At 46.5% G+C, this 19,200-nt stretch overlaps 1 protein-coding gene across 3 annotated transcripts in view; it reads right to left on the reverse strand.

The window, feature by feature from the left end:
• Positions 1 to 1,234: 1,234 nt before the first annotated feature.
• Positions 1,235 to 19,200, reverse strand: part of LOC147573908 (uncharacterized) — a 73,038-nt gene continuing 55,072 nt past the window's right edge. The window contains exons 1-3 of one of the 3 annotated variants that reach the window (XM_086688443.1): positions 11,852 to 12,103; positions 9,265 to 9,391; positions 1,235 to 5,068 (exon numbers count right to left, since the gene is read on the reverse strand). In XM_086688443.1, coding sequence (XP_086544569.1) covers positions 2,652 to 5,068; positions 9,265 to 9,391; positions 11,852 to 11,884 — 2,577 coding nt within the window. In that variant the 5' untranslated portion in view covers positions 11,885 to 12,103 and the 3' untranslated portion in view covers positions 1,235 to 2,651. Of the gene's footprint in view, positions 5,069 to 9,264; positions 9,392 to 9,497; positions 10,340 to 11,851; positions 12,104 to 19,200 lie in introns of those variants that run through there. The other 2 variants (XM_086688442.1, XM_086688441.1) reach the window with 2 other exon arrangements.

Here is a 19,200-nt window from a genome sequence, read left to right on the forward strand (position 1 = left end):
AAAACTCTAAGTAACCCAAATGGTCCAAACAGATGAATGGGTAAATAGTGGTATACTTCCAGAGAAGAAAATAGTAGTATTGCCTGGAAGGGACGTATACGCAAAATGACCTCCAAACCTTAAGTAAGGGAAAAGGTTGAGAAGTCCAGCTTGAGGAGAAATGGTTTATTTAGGGACTCAGGGACAGTAGCCACAGGCACAGCTGGTACCAACAACAATGCTGGCTAGGCGTGTCAGAAAAGCTCTCTCTGGACTATGAAACCACCCTTGTCTTGTATACTCTTCCTCTCTCGCACGATGGCCTTGAGACGTAAACACCAGAGAGGATATGCGAGTTCAGACACCTTTGGATTATTTTAGGACAGTGACCTCTTGGACACAGGACACATGTGTCGATAGTGAAGAATTTCTGTACACACTGATCCTGCCCGGTCACTAGAACACCCGTGGATACATATTTATAAGAGATACACTCCACTAAGTGGCTGATGTCTCCTCTATTCCCTCATTACCCTATCTTCTAGATTACCAATTACAGTTCCCTTGCCCCTGTGGTGTAACACACGAATAGTGTGCGTCAGGCCACATGGCTCCTTTGAAGCATTTGGGGTAGATATTCCACTCAATAGTGCCTGGCAGTATGTGGTATCAGCTGTGGACAAGCAAAACATTCATGTCGTCTCCACAACCACTGGAGATGGTTTCATAACCACTGGAGATGCTTCCTCTTCAGGGTGACCTCTGAGCACAGGAAAATTGCCGGCATCCACCACAGAAGCCAGATATACAACACAGGGGGCTGTATTATCCAGAACTGCCATAACGGTGTCCGACACACGAGGTGATTAGACAACAGAAATTTACTTCCACACAAATCTGGAGTCTAGAAATTGGACATAAGGTATCAGCAGGGTCAGTTTCTTCTGAGGCCTCTCTCCTTGGCTTGGAGATGGGGATTTCTTGGTCTTCAAATGGTCATCATTCTGTACCACTATTCTCAGCTCCTTTTTTTCTAAGGACACCAGTCATACTAAGAGTACTAAGACTCCATCCTAATAACCTCATTCTCATTAAACTTCAACTTCATTCTCATGAAACCTGCTATGTCTAACTACAGTCACATTCTGACATACTGGGGGTCACAACTTAGACATAGGAATTTGGGGTACACGATTCAGCCCACAACAAAGGTGTTGGGTCACAATGCGAATTCACATCCAAGCTGCACAGTATGTGTCGTAGTTATTTTTTTATTTACAATTATCCAAGACACAGTAAGTTTGGGATGCAATGAAATCTGTTCACTTCTTCATGCTGGCAGACGCCAATTCTGCTCTCAAACAACCCCTTTGAGTGAATACAACACATAAGGTTAAAGGTAATTAACCAAAAAAGGCATTTATTAATGCATAAACCAGAGCAAAACAGGGCACCAAATTCCTGTGCTGGTGACTTGGGTGCTGCACACATTGATCACAAACATCAGGAGACCAACAACGTCCTAAGAGACTCAGCCTCTCTGCAAGACACCACCCGAAACTCAGTTCAGGTAGGATGGTCAACACTGGGTCACATCCACGTCCTGACTTAGAAGGGAACAAGGAGTTCCAATTACCCACAATGTCCGTCGCCAGTGACAAAGCGCAGAGGTCAGCATGCTTGAGCACGGTGGGTGGTGGCTGATACACATGATGGGAACCTGGCAAGTGGCAGGGGTGAAGTGACTTTTGCTACAGAAACTGGCAGTGATCTCAATTGAGCAATGACTCCAAACACAGCAAAAGCACAACGCAGCTTCTGTATTTTTCTGAAACAGCTTCAAATTATGGTAAGTCACTCCCCTCTGGACATTCAGGTGAACAAAGTTCAACTCAGGTAGGTGTCTGCCTCGCAAACGGTTCTCCTCCACTGTGATTACACGAAGCAAGGAAAGATCACCTTCTCTGCTACTCTGAAGTCTTTCTGCAGTGTGACCTCTGAGCGTGGAATGAAGACAGATCACTGGACTAAAGGAATGGTCATGTACCTCACCCATGAGGCCCTGCTTCAAGGTGAATTCGGATTTCAAAACTGTATCTTTGGTCAAAAGATTACCCATATTCTTCACATTTGTCTCAGCTCAGTCTGCTCTAACAAAATATCACAAAGGAGGGGGCTTGTAAACAAACAAGAAGTTTCCCAGTTGTGGAGGCTGTATATCTGACCTACCATTCCGCATATGGCCTGGTTCTATGACTGGTCCACCAGGTTCCTGATTTATAGATCATCTTCTCAAGGGTCCTCACATGACTGATAGGGGAAGGAAACTTGCTTTAGAGATATTATGATATTAACCCCACTCATGAGTGTTCCACACTCCTGACCATTCTCAACTGAAATACCTGCCAAAGATATCACCTGTTGATACTATTCCATCAGACTACTCCTGAAATCATTGTTGTACAATATGCTAATTTGGATGTAAATTTAAAAAAATAAAAAATACAACAATTTAATAAAAAAAAATACCATTCCTTCAGAATGGGTATTCAACATAGAAATTTTAGTGAACATGAGCATTCAGGTCATCATGTTAAGAATAAAGACATTTTCTACCATATAGTTTCTCATGTTGAGTACGTTTTTAGAGTTAGTTGAAAGGCTTCCTAGATTCATGGCACTCCTAAGGCCTTTCTCTTGTGTGCACTCTTGCGATGATAACTAAGAGCTGGATGACTGATAAAAGCCTTCCCACATTCACTGCACTCATAAGGCCTTTCTCCTGTGTGAATTCTCTGGTGTTTTATGAATGTCGATCTATACTTCAATGATTTCCCACATTCATTACACTTATAAGGCCGTTCAGCTGAGTGAACCTTTATGTGTACATTGAGGGTAGTTCTTCGGGGAAAGGACTTGCCACATTCACTGCATTCATAAGGCCTTTCTTCCGTGTGAACAATCCGGTGAGAATAGAGGAGAGAACGAGCAGTGAAAGCCTTCCCACATTCACTGCACTCATAAGGCTTTTCTCCAGTGTGAATTCTCTGGTGTGACATAAAGGAAGAATTAGAAGTAAAAGATTTCCCACACTGACTACACTCATAAGGACTTCTTCCAAGGTGACAATGACGATGAAACCGTAGGGCACGACTATGACTAAAAGACATTCCACATTCATTGCATAGGTAAGGCTTTTCTCCTGTGTGAATTCTCTGGTGTTGAATGAATGTCGACTTATAGTTCAAAGATTTCCCACATTCATTACATTTATAAGGCCTTTCACCTGAATGGACTTTTATGTGTTCAGTGAAGCTATTTCTTCGGAGAAAGGACTTGTCACATTCACTGCACTTATAAGGCTTTTCTCCAGTGTGAACTCTCTGGTGATACTGGAGGTCAGACCCAGAGAGGAAAGATTTGCCACATTCACCACACTCATAAGGCCTCTCTGTAATGTGAACTCTCTGGTGATGACGGAGGGAAGAAGTTGAGGAGAAAGATGTCCCACATTTCCTACACTCATAAGGCCTTTCTCCAGTGTGAACTCTCCGGTGTTCATGGAGGACAGAACTAGTGATAAAAGATTTCCCACATTCACTGCACTCATAAGGCCTTTCTCCCGTATGAACTCTCCGATGATACTGGAGAGCAGAACTAGCGGTAAAAGATTTGCCACATTCACTGCACCTGTAAGGTCTTTCTCCTGTGTGAATTCTCTGGTGTTTAATGAATGTTGCCTTCCACTTCAAAGATTTTCCACATTCATTACACTTATAAGGCCTTTCACTTGAGTGAACCTTTACATGTACATTGAGGCTGTTTCTTCGGAGAAAGGACTTGCCACATTCATTGCACTGATACGGCTTTTCTGCACTGTGAACTCTGTGATGATAATGGAGGTCAGTCGCAGAGAAAAAAGATTTGCCACATTCATGGCACTTATAAGGCCTTTCTACAGTGTGAATTCTCTTATGATAATGGAGGACAGAACTAGCAGTAAAAGTTTTCCCACATTCACTGCACTCATAAGGCCTTTCTCCAGTGTGAACCCTGCGATGATAACGGAGGCCAGTACTGGAGATATAAGTCTTCCCACATTCCCTACACTGATAAGGTCTTTCCCCTGTGTGAGATCTCTGATGATATCTGAGAGCAGAGATAGAGGTAAAACATTTTGTACAGTCACCACACTTATAACGCCTTTCTCTAGATTGAACCTTCTGAGTAATTAAAACTGAACCATGGCTAAAAGATTTTGAACATCCACTGCAAACATAAACATTTTCTCCACTGTGCCCTCTCTGGGGATGAATGAGCACAGATTTGTGGCTTATGGATTTCCCACATTTGCTGCACGTGTACTGCCTGGACCCAGTGTGAGCCTTTCCATTTTGACTAAGGACAGACCTTTTCCAAATGGATTTTTCACCTTTGCCAAACTCCTGATGTCCTTCTGCAGTATGGAATCTCTCGTGGATAGTCAATAAAGATTTGTACCTGAATGTTTTCCCACATTCACTGCACACAAAACACGGTCTTCCAGGCTGCACACTCTCATCCTGAACGGGTGTATGCTCAGGACCAAAGGCTTCCTTGCATTTTCCCCAAGTGTAATGACCTTTACTACTCTGTAAAGTTTCCCTGCACTGGATGATTGTGTTTGGCTTCTCTCCAGTATGAATGGCGTACTGCTGCAGACGAACCACGCCAGGCAGGAAGTCCTTCTGAACCTCTGTACAGGTAAAGGGCTTTCCTGAATCATGGAATCCATATCCCTTCATGAAAGAGAGTGTGTCCACACTATTTCTGAATGGTTTCCCTCCCGTATGCTGGTCCGGCTGCTGCTGAAAGTTTACGCTGAAGTAAAATCGTTTTCCACATGCCCCACACCTCAACAGTTTCTGGCTGCTTGGTTTTCCCTGGTGCTGAGCCAAGCGGAAAACGTCTCTCAAGACCGGACCGCACATCTCACAGGGGTGGGTCTTCCGGGAAGACAGAGCTGCCTTGGGCGTGCTGGCCTGTGACACACCTACAGAAACGCTCTGTTCAAGGGGTGCCTCCGCATCTTCTGATCCACAGCAGCAACCTGAACGCAAAGAAACTCTCATGAAATACGTGGTGACTACAGTGAGGGGTAAGCCCGTCACACATATGCACCTGTCTCGTGTAGGCACGAGTTGAATAGATGCTGTTCCAGACAGTGGAGTTGGAATTCAGGTGAAGGAGTGCCTGCTCTGCGTTACTGGGCCCCTAAAGTCAAAGCATTGTGGACCGCTCACTAGAAGGATACAAATTTAGGATGTGACACAAGGAACAGAGCCGGAATCTAAACCTTACATCTCTTCCCACAGCTTTGTGTAGGACCTTTCTGGCTGCTGATGTTTCGCTGAACAGAAGAGTGTGAGAAAATCCATTCACAAAACATTTGCTGCTATTCACGGTCAGTTTAAGGACACTGAACATCTCATGGCAAAATGTTCAGGGGTGAATATTACGGTAAACAGAAAGTCCAGCGAGAGAAATGGGTGGGATGCGGAGGCCCGAGAAACAGCAATTACCCCTGCGCTGGAAGTCACAGGACTACCAAAGGAGTAGAACACACAAGTACACAAACTCTCAACAGTGAAGGAAAGACAGGAACGAGGTGTGGCCTTTGACAATGGCACCAAAGTCTGGTTGAACAAACAAAGCTGCCTAGTGTGAGCTGAACAGAGTCCTGATATCACACCTTCCCCGGCTGCCATTCACCGGAAATGGTCCCCCTGTGAAGCCACATGGTCCTGTCTGCATCATGTCCGTCCTATGCTACACAGAACACTCTTTTCCTGTAAGCGCTAAGTGAGCAACTACAGGGCACAGGGAGGGTAGAAATAATGTAGGAAAAAAAGTAGATGGCCAGGGGTATTCCAGAGCTGCCGTGCACACAACAGACTCAGAAAAGTATCCTATGTGACTGATGTTGGCAGGACTGTAGAATAGGAGATGCCATCTTTCACACCAACAAAAATCAATTCAACAGCTGTCTATGAATGACTTTAGACTCATAGGGCTCAAGGGCCCAATTAAGACGGACTACTATACTGTGCAGCATAAAAGAGAGCAGAAGCACGAAGGAAGGATGGCTGGAGACTATTATCAGAGACACGTGGAGATGGGTAGGAAACGAGCTGGGGCATCTCTATCAGCCACAGGGCAGATGCCACTGCAGTCCCTGCGCAGGAGACGCCAGCTGCCTGCTCCAGGGGACACTCGCACCGAGTTATCCAAATCCTCAAGGCCAAAGCACTCTTGAGAAAAAGAAGTTCCAAGCTGAGGGCAGACATTTGTGATTTCAAACTCTATTACGAAGCTGTAGTAATCAAAACAATATGCTACTAAAACATAAAACAGCACTAAAGCATAAAAACAGACCAGTGCAACGGAATAAAGAGCCCGGAAGCAAACCCACACATCTACAATCCATTAATCCTTGACAATTATGCCAAGAATACACTGGGCAAAGAATACTCTCCTCTCGGGAATCTGAATATCCAAATGACAAAACAATGAAACCGGACCCCCATTTAAAGACTTAAACACAGGACATCGAAACCTAAAACTCCTAGGAAAAACGTATGGAAAATCCTAACTTAATTTCTGTCAATGAGTTTTTGAATGTGACATCAAAAGCATAGACAAAAAGCAAAAACAAGTACCACTGTACAAAATTCAAAAGTTGCAGCAGAGCCAAAGAAATACACAAGAGGGGCACCTTGGTGACTCAGTAGGTTGGGCGTCTGACTTCAGCTCAGGTCATGATCTCACAGCTCGTGAGTTCGAGCCCCACTTGAGGCTCTGTGCTGACAGCTCAGAGCCTCAAGCCTGCTTCAAATTCTGTGCCTCCCTCTCTCTCTGCTCCAACCCACTTGCATTCTGTCTCTGTGTCTCTCAGAAATAAATAAACAGTAAAAGAAAAAAAAGTCAAGAGGTAGCATGTTGGTGAGGATGTGGAGGGAAAAAAAAACCCCTTGAACATTGTTGCTGGGAATATAAATAGGCAAGTTATGGAAAATATTAGGGAAGACCCACAAGAAAATTAAAAATAGAACTACCATATGGTCCACCGTTGCCATTCCTAGGTATGTATCGCAAGGAAACAAAATCAGAAACTCCACAAATGACCTGCACTTGCACATCCACCGCAATATTATTCACAATAGCCAATATATGGAAACACCATGAAGTGTGGTGAGTGTTGTTTTCTTTAAGGTTTATTTATTCATGAGACAGAGAGAGTGTGAGTTGGGGAGGGGCAGAGAGACAGAGGGAGACACAGAATCTGAAGCAGGCTCCAGGCTCTAAGGTGTCAGCACAGAACCTGATGCGGGGCTTGAACTCACTGACCGCGAGATCATGATGTGAGCAGAAGTTGGAGGCTTAACTGAAGGAGTCACCCACGCGCCCCTAAGTGTGGTGAGTGTTTAAAGTGACAAAGAAGGGGCACCTGGCAGGCTCAGTGGTGGGGTACAGGACTCTTAATCTCAGGGTTCAGCGTTCAAGCTCCACTTTGGGCACGGAGCATACTTTTAAAAAACTAAAATACATAAATAAATTGTATTTTAAAAATAAACAAATACAGTGACAAAGAACATTTAGGACACACACATACGTAAATAATAGGTCATAAAAAAAAGAAGGCAACACTGCCACTTGCCACAACATGGATGAACCTGGAATACATTATGCTAATCAAATAAGCCATACAGCAAAAAACAAATCCTTGTATCATTTCACTTATAGATATTCTTTAAAAAAAGAAAAATCAGGGGCGCCTAGGTGGCTCAGTTGGTTAAGCATCTGACTTTGGCTCAAGTCTAGATATCAGGGTTCGTGAGCACAGCCCCGCATCAGACTCCCTGCTGTCAGCAGAGCCCACTTGGGATCCTGTCTCCCTCTTTCTTTGCTCATTCCCTGCTGGTTCTCTCTCTCTCAAAATAAATAAATTAAAAATTAGGGGCGCCTGGGTGGCGCAGTCGGTTAAGCGTCCGACTTCAGCCAGGTCACGATCTCGCGGTCAGTGAGTTCGAGCCCCGCGTCAGGCTCTGGGCTGATGGCTCGGAGCCTGGAGCCTGTTTCCGATTCTGTGTCTCCCTCTCTCTCTGCCCCTCCCGCATTCATGCTCTGTCTCTCTCTGTCCCAAAAATAAATAAACGTTGAAAAAAAAAATTAAAAAAAAAAAAAAAAAAAAAAAATTAAAAAAAAACATCACACCCCCCCAGAAGGTAGAAAGCCTAAAGCTAAGGAATGGGGGAAATGGAGAGATCCTGGTCAGGGCAACACATTTCCCTTTATAAGATGAGTAAGTTCTGGGTGCCTGGGTGGCCCAGTCTGATAAACATCCCCCTCCTGATTTCGGCTCAGATCATGATCTCACCTTGGCTCAATGCTAAGCATGAAGCCTAGTTGAGATTTTGTCTTCCTCCCTCAGTCTGGCCCTCCCCTGCTCACACGTTCTCTGTCTCTCAAAATAAATAAAAAACACTAAAAAAATTTTTTTAAAGCTAACTAAGTTCTAAGGACCTAACAGCATGTTGACTACACTTGTGAATACTGTACTGTACGCTTGGAATTTGCTAAGGGAGTAGATATTAAGCTTCTCGCTAACCACAAAAGGTAATTATGTCAACTAATCGGTGTGTTGACTACCTTCTATTTGGAACTAGTTTCCTAATGTATAAGCAGATCAAATCCTCATGTAATACACTTTCGAAATGGAATCTTCCTGGTCAGTTCATACCTCAACGAAACGGAAGGGATGGGGGCAGGTAGAAGAAGAGATGTAAACACCACCAAAAGAACATACAAAACAGTCTTGAGAAGTAGCCCATAGTCCTCATAAGTACGACCCAGTCAATCCGTGCAATTTCCGGCAGAGGCAGGCAAGGAAATGTCAGTCAAAAGAAGGTATCAAAACAGGGGCCATAGAAAAGGCATGGATCTCAACACAGTGAGCCGGTGGGTCAGAGGGTAAGTAAGGAACAATCCATTAGCGTCACTGACTGACTACTCTTTTACCCTATGAGGGTTCGGCACAGAGAGCACTGGAACGGCAGGGGAGAGAAAAGGACACACCAACAACCCAGCCTTAGCAACAAATGCAACCACCACGGAAGCTGGGGGAGCAAGCAGGGCCCACAGTCCACACCCAAGAGGTACAAAGCATCCCCTAGGGAATGGGCAGTTGGGGGCTAAAGCGGGAATACAGAGCCCAGTCCAGGTCACTGGGGAGGGTGAGGGCCTTACCCAGGGAGGATATAAGTGTAAAGTTCTCCAGCATCACATCATAGTACAGCCGTCTCTGAGCCTCATCAAGAAGTCTCCATTCCTTCCAGGAGAAGTAGATGGCAATGTCCTCAAAGGTCACACCACCCTGTCATGAAACGGACAGATGGCACCATGAACATTCTCTCTCGGGGAACCCACAATCTAAACCCTGACACATACACCCCATTCTCCCCAGCCACCCCAGCTCCTACCTCAGAATAAATACCAGGTCCTGGTGTCATTAATGCCACCGTCTCCTCACCATCCCACCAATCACTGTGCTCGGTCCTCAGCAATAACAGGCAGGGGGTGCATACATGCAATCTGCGGGGGCCAATCTGGGTTGGCCCCCCAAGCGCCATCCTTTCTGCCTGGAAATTCCCGTGGAGTCTCCCCGAATGTGCCCTCAAACACAGACAATTATGGACCCACCTCGACCAGTCAGTCTCCAATCCCAGGGCCCTGAGACCCTAAGCTCACACTCACACTCCCTCTCCAAGTGAACATGACCCTGTAGTCTGCATCTCCCTCACACCTTCAGACCCCACAGTTGCGCCCCCACAGCTTCCTGCCCCACAACAAAGGATGCCCCTTGACTCACACTGGTACCTGTCACATGACACCCAAAGGATGTGTGACAAATTCAAACAGGTTCCACTACAACCCCAGCACTCTCATGGATCCCACCAGAGGGAAAGCCTCAAATGCGGCCGAGAAGTCCCCCTCGCCTGCCGGGGATCCTGGCTTCAGGGACACACACCCACAGCCACGTGGCCGTTTCAGATACTCCCAGTCCCTCTAATACTTCTGTGCTGCCCATGCTGTCCCTCCAACAGTCACAACCCTCCACTCTGCACTGAACCTTTGTGAAAAGCCCAGCCCTAAAGGTCTCCCTGCCAGGCACAGAGACGCACAAGTGACCACACTGGCCCCACACCTTATCCATCAGCAAGACTGTGAAACGGCCCGGACACCAGAAAAGCGCACCACAAAGTTCTGGTGAAGCCCTACACCACTGAATAAAGGGCAGCCCCAGACTCCCTGTCACCTTGCCGCAATTACTCTAGGTGTCCTCAGCCATCTCTTGTCCCATCATGCCATGGAAGCCTTACCCACCCATCCATCTGCCACATCTTTCTCTCTCCTTCGCCTGTGCCCGCACTGCCCAGCAGCCCCAACCAGGCGCTGAGCCAGGGGACCACTCTTCAGCACACCTCACTAAGGCCCTCCGACCCACTAATAGCATTGCCCCCCTAGTCTGCACCCCCTCCTCAATGTGATCCAAACCTCCGCCGGGGCCACACAACTGCCCTCACTTTTCAAAGTTTCCATCCTGAAACCTGCCCCGGTTTCCCGGGTTTTCCTGTCCCGCTGCCCACTGGATGACGTCACTCACGCCTCTCTGAACATCTAAGACTTAACGACGTCCGAGCAACTTGGGAGATCTCCAAGGACAATCAACCTACTGCCATCTTCCGTCCAGCTGATGGGAGCGTCCACCACCCCTTCCGCTGCTAGGACCGCTGAAAATTAATAACGGGAAACCTCACTAAAAGGGAGTCGGGAGGACGCAGCTGGGGGAGCTCTCACGCACTACCGCCATGATCAGTATAGACCCGACAGGACGACACACTTGAACTTGGGGACTGGGAAACTACCTCCTCTACTAGCCCAGAGGGGAAAAGGCAGGCTTTGGGGACCACCCCACCCACAGCTCAGCCAATGGGAAGCCACTATACTTTCAATTCCCAGTTTACTCTCAGGGACTTGTAGATTTTAACAGCCTTCCCAACTTAGCCCCTCTCCCTTTAAAAAAGCCTACCTCTCTCGTGTCCTCCAGACTGGCCTACTGTTGAGCCTCAGCTTGCCTGTTCCAGACTGCGGTGCTCTTTCGTTCTCAGAGAAACTCAGTTTTGCCCGTCAAATAACTGGCAGATTATACTTCAAAGGACCAAAGCCCCCAGGCATTCCGGGACCCCTCCCTTTCTCCTGTCTCCTGAAACACCCCAAATTTGCCTTGGCCCTTCTCGAACCCGGGGCCAAATTCAACCGCTTCTCTGACATCCACGGTGACCGTTCTGGCCCGGCAACGATGACATACACTGGCGCGGGCACCCCCTCCTGCGCTCCCTGCCCCCTCTGCCCCCCACCCCTGCAATCTGTCCTCTCCGCAGCCAGATTGGGCCTATCTATTTACACCTCGGTTACACCGCCTGGCACACCGCCAGCACGGATGGACTGGTCAGGCAGCCAGGTGACAGGCCTCACGGGAGCCGCTGCACCTTGCGTTCGCTGAACCAACCGAGACCTGCCGTGCCCCGCTGGTGGCGCAGGCCCCCTGCAGACCAGCCGGCCCCTCCCCTGCAGCCCGTTCGTTCCCGCACCCCGTCACGCCGGCGCTCAGACGCGGGGACCCCGCCCGCGAGCGCCTCCCGGGCCCGGACACCGGGACCTGGGCCGCAGGGACGCGAGCAGGCACCCCGCGCTCGGGCCTGGAGGGTCGGGGTTGGGGGGCGGGGCGAGGCTGGGCGGGCGGGGCGGGAGGGCCCGGGGGCCGCGCGTTTACCTCAGCCGGGTTCCTCGACGCGGCCGCCGCCATCGGACTCTGTGGGAGAACTGACACTCGAACCCGCGGTCCCAGTTCCGGCCCCGGCGGGGAGCAGCCCGAGTGGCGTCAGCCGAGTCGTTATCCCCAGTCTATGCGGCGGGGACGTCGCCTCCCCTCGCGCTTTGTCAGTTTGTCACCTCCTCCCCGATAGTCCGCTCCGGAACCTTAGAGGTTGAGCCGACCTGAGGAAAGGCCAGAAGTCGTCCGAGGGGTGAGGCCGGAAGTCCCGCCCCCAGCGGCTGCGCACGCCTAGAAATCCCTTTCCTGTTCCCTTGTTGGCTCCTCGCTCTGTCCTCTGTGCCCAGTGTCTTCCGGGTACCTTAGCTCCCAGTGCAGTAGCTGAGAGTGGGTTCTGTACCCTGGAGCTTTGGAGCAGAATTAGCTTCTGCACCCGGAGCCTGGACACGCCTCACCTGGCAGGTTACTGGAAAGTGCTGGTCCCACCCATGGAGAACTGCTTTGAACCTTGTTAAAAACCGAGAAGTGCCCTAATTTCACACCCCATGATGCTCAATCAGCTTCCAAAGGAGAACTTATTTTAGATGCTCCCACGACCTCTTCCTAACGGAAATTACACCTCGTTCCGTTGTGTACAGTACTTCAGAAGTCAAATTAATGAAGATTTGGGGTGATGGTGGGGTGGCCTGTAGCTGACGGCCAATAAAGATTTCTTGAAGACATCTTTGGTGCAAAAAGGTGATTTTCTTAAAGCACGGGGACAGGACCCATATGAAGAGACTAGTTATATATTTGGGAATTGGGGGAGGTAAGTCACTGTGAAGTTTCCAATGAGATTTTCTTATGCTAAAGAAGAGTCACAGGATATTGGAGGCCTAGCTATTGTCAAGCTAAGGTTGTTTTTCCCTCTAGCAAATCATTAGCATTAAGACAGTAGGATTTCCTGGAGAAACATTTTACTCTGCCACCCTCAAGTAGTTGTCAATGGGCTGTGGGTTATAAGGAAATTTAATTCTATCTGCCATTTCCTCCTGCCTTTGTTCCGACATCAAAATGTGTCTGTGCACAGCTGGAAAGATGTTGTTGCTCTTCAAATGCTTGCAGCCTGAAGTGTTAGAGTCAATTTGTAATTGGTTAGAACAATAGAAAAGTCCCTGTTACCATAAAAATTCAGCCCAGTGCATTTTAAAGGTCTTTAGGATTAGTCATTCATTTGTGAATTGGGCAGCATCACATCTACCAAGTAGAGGGAAGCAACAAGGGGCTACAGAAAGCTTAAGGTAAGAACTTCATAAACAGGAAAAAAAAGGATTATGTCAGGTGAGGTCACTTTGTTATGGGACAAAAAAGTCTTATCAGGGGAATACCTCATCTTTGGTGATGGAAAGGGTCCATCCATATGGCTAATTACCTTTTTGGTATTGACCCCAATATTCCTGACTGACCAACCCCAAACTAAATTTCTGGGGTTGGTTGAGAGTACAATGAGTTTAGGTATTATGCCCAGGTTTGGTGACATGGCCTAGCAGAAGGGACTCCATCTGAGGCCTGTGGTTTTTTTTGTCACACCCTATACAGGTCAGTGACAGGGAAGATGGAAGAGGGATGGTAGGCCACCCTGAGTTAGGTGAACAATGACGAGGTTAGCCACTGGTTCTGATGAGGGAGTATGAGGCAGGCTGAGGGGCAAAATACAGGCTGCACCCCCCTCCCCAACCAAGTGGAATATGTGTGATATTCCTTAGACACTCCTGGCTACTGAACAACAAAGAAAGAGGTTAAGTGCTTGCCATGGTAATGTGGGAAACTAAGGCAAATGAAAAATTAAATTTCCTTACTGCCTATAGCCCATTGACAAGTCCTTGAGACTGGCAGAGTGACCACCCTTTTAGGATTTCAGGACCACCTTTTTAGGATTTCAGCTGCCTCAAGGATGACACTTTACAGGGAGCAAAAGAGAACCTTGGCTTCACATTATCCCAACCTCGAGGATCCTGTAAGTCAACTTCTCAACTGTCCCAAGATACATGCTGGCAATCATACTCCAAGCTTATGGTTCCCTGATATGAATCTAAAGGGTCTCATCACTGAGACTTTATTAAACGGTGATAAATGATGTTTCCCTAGCAACAGCTAGCCTCTCAAGGTCCTGGAAACCTTGCTTCCAAAATTACTTAGAGAGATACTCTATCCCTGACCCCCTCCCAACCTGAGGGTATATAATGAGTTACCTGTCACAACCCCAGGGCAGCTCTTCCTGCCCACAAGTCCTGTCCCATGCTTTAATAAAATCACCGTTTTGCAGGAAAGACATCTTCAAGAATTCTTTTTTGGCCATCGGCTCTTGACCCCATGAACCCCCCCATCACCCCAAAACTTCATCACTTCTACACTTGCCTGAATCGTGATTGTGTCCCATCTGTTGAGAAACAATTTTATCCGTTTATTTTTACCTCATATTTTCATATATACTTGATGAAGGAGCATAAGTCAAGCTGACAGGCCACAAATGCTCCCCACCCCATTTGCGATTTGTGTGACATTTCTCAGGCACTCCTGGCTGCCCAAGGACAAAGGAAAGGACAGAAAACAAATGGCTGGTAGAGATCACAGTTATACAGGACAGGAGTCTCCATCAGTTTGCAAATATCTTAGTAAATTACAAGAAAAAGGCAATCTTAATCAATAGCCTAATCTCCAGAAAACTATAGGCTCAGTTTCCTCGAGCTCCAACATCACCCATCAATAGTGACATGAGGGAACAAAGGCAGAAAGAAGGAAATGGCAGGTAAAATTTCCTTATAACCTGCAGCCCATTGGCAGATAGATACTTGAGGCAGGCAGAGTAAAATGTTTCTCCAGGAACTCCCTACTTTCTTAATGCTAATGCTTTGCTAGAGGGAAAAAACAACATTAGCTTGACAATAGTTGGGTCTCCATTATCCTGTGACTCTTGTTTAGCATATGAAAATCTCACTGGAAACTTCCCCTTGACTTTACCTCCCCCAACTCCTAAATATATATCCAGTCTCTCCACAGGGTCTGGGGCAGCCCTTCCTGCCCACAGGTCCTGTCCTCATACTTTAATAAAATCACTTTTTTTGCTCCAAAGATGTCTTAAAGAATTCTTTCTTGGTCGTTGGCTCTGGACCACCCCTCCCTCACCCCCAAACTTCATCATACTCCATTTTTTTTAGGAGTCTGACATTAATCTCAAACAGAGAGCAACTTAACTGATGCTGTTTTGGGTCCCAAACACATGTTGCCATTTTCAGTTGGAGCGAGTGTGCAAAGGGAGAATCTGAACCCTGAGTTAAAGGGTCATTTGAACCCGATGATCTCATCTCCTTGCTGGGAAGTGATTCATAGTTCTTCATGCACTGGCAGTAGGAATTGAAAGTATGCTACAAAATCAGATGTGAAAAGCCATTTCAGAAAGCAGTTCACAACATTTATCTAGTGGTTTAAAGGCAGTGGCCGAAGTACCTATGGGTAAACCAACATTCTATCTACACATCAGTAAAGACTAAAAAACAGTTACAAACTCACAGGACTTTTAGAAGCCGACTCTAAGTAGTCTGAGAAGATAGAATCAAATGGAGCATGTGACTGTGCTACACCAATGTGCTTGGTCATTGTGAAGGTTTTATCTCCAAATTGTGATTTTTTTTTTTTTTTTTTTTTTGAGAGAGAGGGCATAAGCGAATAAGGGGCAGAGAGAGAGAGAATCCCATGAGGGGCAGAAAGAGAGAGAGGGAGAGAGAGAGTAAGAAGTGTGGCTCATCTAAAGTGGTGCTTGTGTTCACCCTAAGGGGGGTGGGGCTCAAGCTCACCCAATGTGGGACTCGAACTCAAAAACCATGAGATCATGACCTGAGCCGAAGTCAGATGCTTAACTGACTGAGACACTTAGGCACCCTGACTTTTTCATTTTTGAAAACACTGAGTAATACTACTTTCAAGCTTAAAAATAAACAGCCAGTTATTTTATTAGCAAACTGAGTTTATTCAGGAAAAGCAGAGGAATTTCAACTGCATATAAGCACACTATTGCATACCACTAGCAAATCTGAGGAAACACAGGAAAAGTTGTCTTTTACTAGGTTTTAGAAGGAAATTGGGGAGGAATATTTCAATAAATGACATTGAAGAACAAGAGTTTGAGTTTACAGTAGTTTTTCATTGGCTGCATGCCATGGTTAGTGTGTCCTTGCTGGGACAAGGAGAGATCATCCTTCTTTTATTTTAAGCTAAAGATTAAAGTCCTACCTGGGCAGCATCCTCCCTGTCAAGATCTAAATTCTTTTCCTTTTTCCTGCTGATTTTTCATGTCCAACCTATGTGAGAGGTCAGCCTTCAGGGCCTCCTGACTCCATTCTATTTTTTTTTTAAATGTTCATTTACTTGAGAGACAGAGAGCACAGCAAGGTGCAGAGATAGAGGGAAAGAGAGAGAATCCCAAGCAGTCTCCATGCTGTCAGTGCAGAGCCCAACATGGGGCTCAGTCTCACCGTCTGTAAGATCCTGAAATGAGTTGAAAACAAGAATTGGACGCTTTTTTGACTGAGCTACCTAGGTCCCCTTCCTGAGTCCATTTTATTTATTTATTTTTTTTCAACGTTTATTTATTTTTGGGACAGAGAGAGACAGAGCATGAACGGGGGAGGGGCAGAGAGAGAGGGAGACACAGAATCGGAAACAGGCTCCAGGCTCTGAGCCGTCAGCCCAGAGCCCGACGCAGGGCTCGAACTCACGGACTGCGAGATCGTGACCTGGCTGAAGTCGGACGCCTAACCGACTGCGCCACCCAGGCGCCCCAAAGATTTCCTTTTCTTTTTTTTTTTTCTGTTTATTTATTTTTGGGACAGAGAGAGACAGAGCATGAATGGGGGAGGGGCAGAGAGAGAGAGAGGGAGACACCTGAGTCCATTTTAAATGAGGCATCCTTTACTAATTTTCACACTACTTTGGAGAGAGACATAAAGGGGACATTTAGGGCACCAAGAATAGTTAAAATGAGAGGGAAATTGAAATGTCATTTTATTCACTGTTCTAAGAAATGTGCACTGAGCGCATACTGGGTTTTCAGGAACTTTTGGGAGATGCATGAGAGAAATGCAGGCACAAGACAAGCAGTCCCATCTTCATGTTACTTTTATTATGTTCAAGGAAGACACAGGAAACAGGGAAGCAGAAATAGTAAGTTATATTGTATGTTAGAAGGTGGCAGCTGCTATGGAAAGAAAGATAGGTAATTTTGTGAGAACAGCAGACTGGATGTAATATTACAGTGGGCAATAAGGAAGCCCTCCTTAATTAGAGCACCACTGAGGGGTGCCTGGCTGTCTCAGTTGGTAGAGCATGCAACTTGATCTTGAGTTGGTAAGTTCATGTCCCATGTTAGCTGTAGAGATTACTTAAAAATAAAATCTTTTTTTTTAACATTTATTCATTTCTGAGAGACAGAGAAAGACAGAGCACGACTGGGGGAGGGGCAGAGAGAGAGGGAGACACAGAACCCTAAGCAGCCTTAAGGGTCTGAGCTGTCAGTACAGAGTCTGACGCAGGGCTCAAACCCATGAACCATGAGATCATGACATGAGCCAAATTCGGTCACTTAACTGAGCCACCCAGGTGCCCCTAAAAATAAAATCTTTAAGAGGTGCCTGGGTGGCTCTGTTGGTTGAGCATCTAACTCTTGATTTTGACTCAGGCCATGATCTTATGGTTCATGAGTTTAAACCCTGCATCAGGCTCTGCGCTGACAGTGTGGAGCCTGCTTGGAATTCTCTCTCTCTGCTCCTTCCCCCACCCTCAAAATAAATAAATAAACTTAAAAATTTTTAAATAAAATCTTTAAAATTAATAAATAAAAGCAGAACTGAGCAAGGATGAGCCTTATGGGCTTTTTTAAATTAGTTCTGTTAACAGATAAACTGAGGTATATTAAAATTTCACAGTATATTTCACCATACAGCAAATCCAATCAGGCAGCACCAAAACAAACTAGGGGAAAGGCTTTTGTAGACAAAAAGGGAAAACGAAGCAAATAAGTTATAAGATTGGCTATAGCTTAAGGAATTGCCTTACTTAGGAAAGCCTAGTTTGTTGGCTGCTTGAGTTTGGGTGTTCTTAGGATTGTTCTCTTACCCTTGAGGCATTCACAAGAATTTGTTTGAAAATAGGTTTCTGTTTGCTTATGTAGGCAGCTAGAGCATTGGAGCCTCCTGAGTATAATGGCCACCTTTTTTTATTTAATTAATTAATTAATTTATTTTTAATATTTTTAACCTTTATTTATTTATTTATTTTTAACATTCATTTATTTTTGAGACAGAGAGAGACAGAGCATGAACGGAGGAGGGTCAGAGAGAGGAAGACTCAGAATCTGAAACAGGCCTCCGGCTCTGAGCTGTCAGCACAGAGCCCGAGGCGGGGCTCGAACTCACGGACTGCGAGATCATGACCTGAGCCGAAGTCGGCTGCTTAACCGACTGAGCCACCCAGGTGCCCCAACCTTTATTTATTTTTAAGAGAGACGGAGACAGAGTGACAGCTGGGGAGGGTTGAGAGAGAGGGAGACACAGAATCCAAAGCAGGCTCCAGGCTCTGAGCTGTCAGCACAGGGCCCAACGCAGGACTTGAACTCACAAACTGCAAGATCATGACCTGAGCTGAAGTCGGGCGCTAAACTGACTGAGCCACCCAGGTGCCCTTATAATGGCCTTCGTGATTTACAGTTCCAAGCAAAAGAAGCAGGTGGCTAGATGACTTTAGTGTGCGGATTCCTTGGCAGTAAGGAGCCCCTGGGACTGTAGCCCTCTAAGCCTATGGACTGCTTGATTCATTGCAGAGATACTCAGGAGGTGTCCATTAAAACCTTCACTCTGGGGTGGGGATGGGGGGCAGTGCTAACATGGTGGCATAGTAGGAGGATCCTAGGTCATCTCTTCCCTCAGACACAACAGGATAACTATCATATCACTCTGAGTACCCATAAAATCAACATGAGGTCTGACAGAATAAATCTCACAACTAGAGAGAGAAAAGAGGCCACACTGAGGAATGTAAGAAGTGTAGAGATGTGGTTTGGGGAGAAATATATGTTGGGTGCTGCTGAGGGAAGAGAGCCCAGGTCACTGAGAAAGAGAGAGAGCACAGGAGATCACAAGAGGAGGAAATTTCCCCAAAGCCATTGGCTGGGAAAACAAGTGGATTGATTTCCTGAGCTTTTGCAACCAGCAGGGCTCAAAGAATGTAGTTTTAAAGTTTGGCAGTTTTAAAGTTGACTCAGATAGAGGCCTGAGAGTACTGCCCTATTCCTGGAAAGAAGGCAGGCAAGCCACCTG

Source organism: Puma concolor, chromosome E2, assembly GCF_028749965.1.
Source record: "Puma concolor isolate L17-30 chromosome E2, mPumCon1.1.hap2, whole genome shotgun sequence".
NCBI classification, from domain to species: Eukaryota; Metazoa; Chordata; class Mammalia; order Carnivora; family Felidae; genus Puma; species Puma concolor.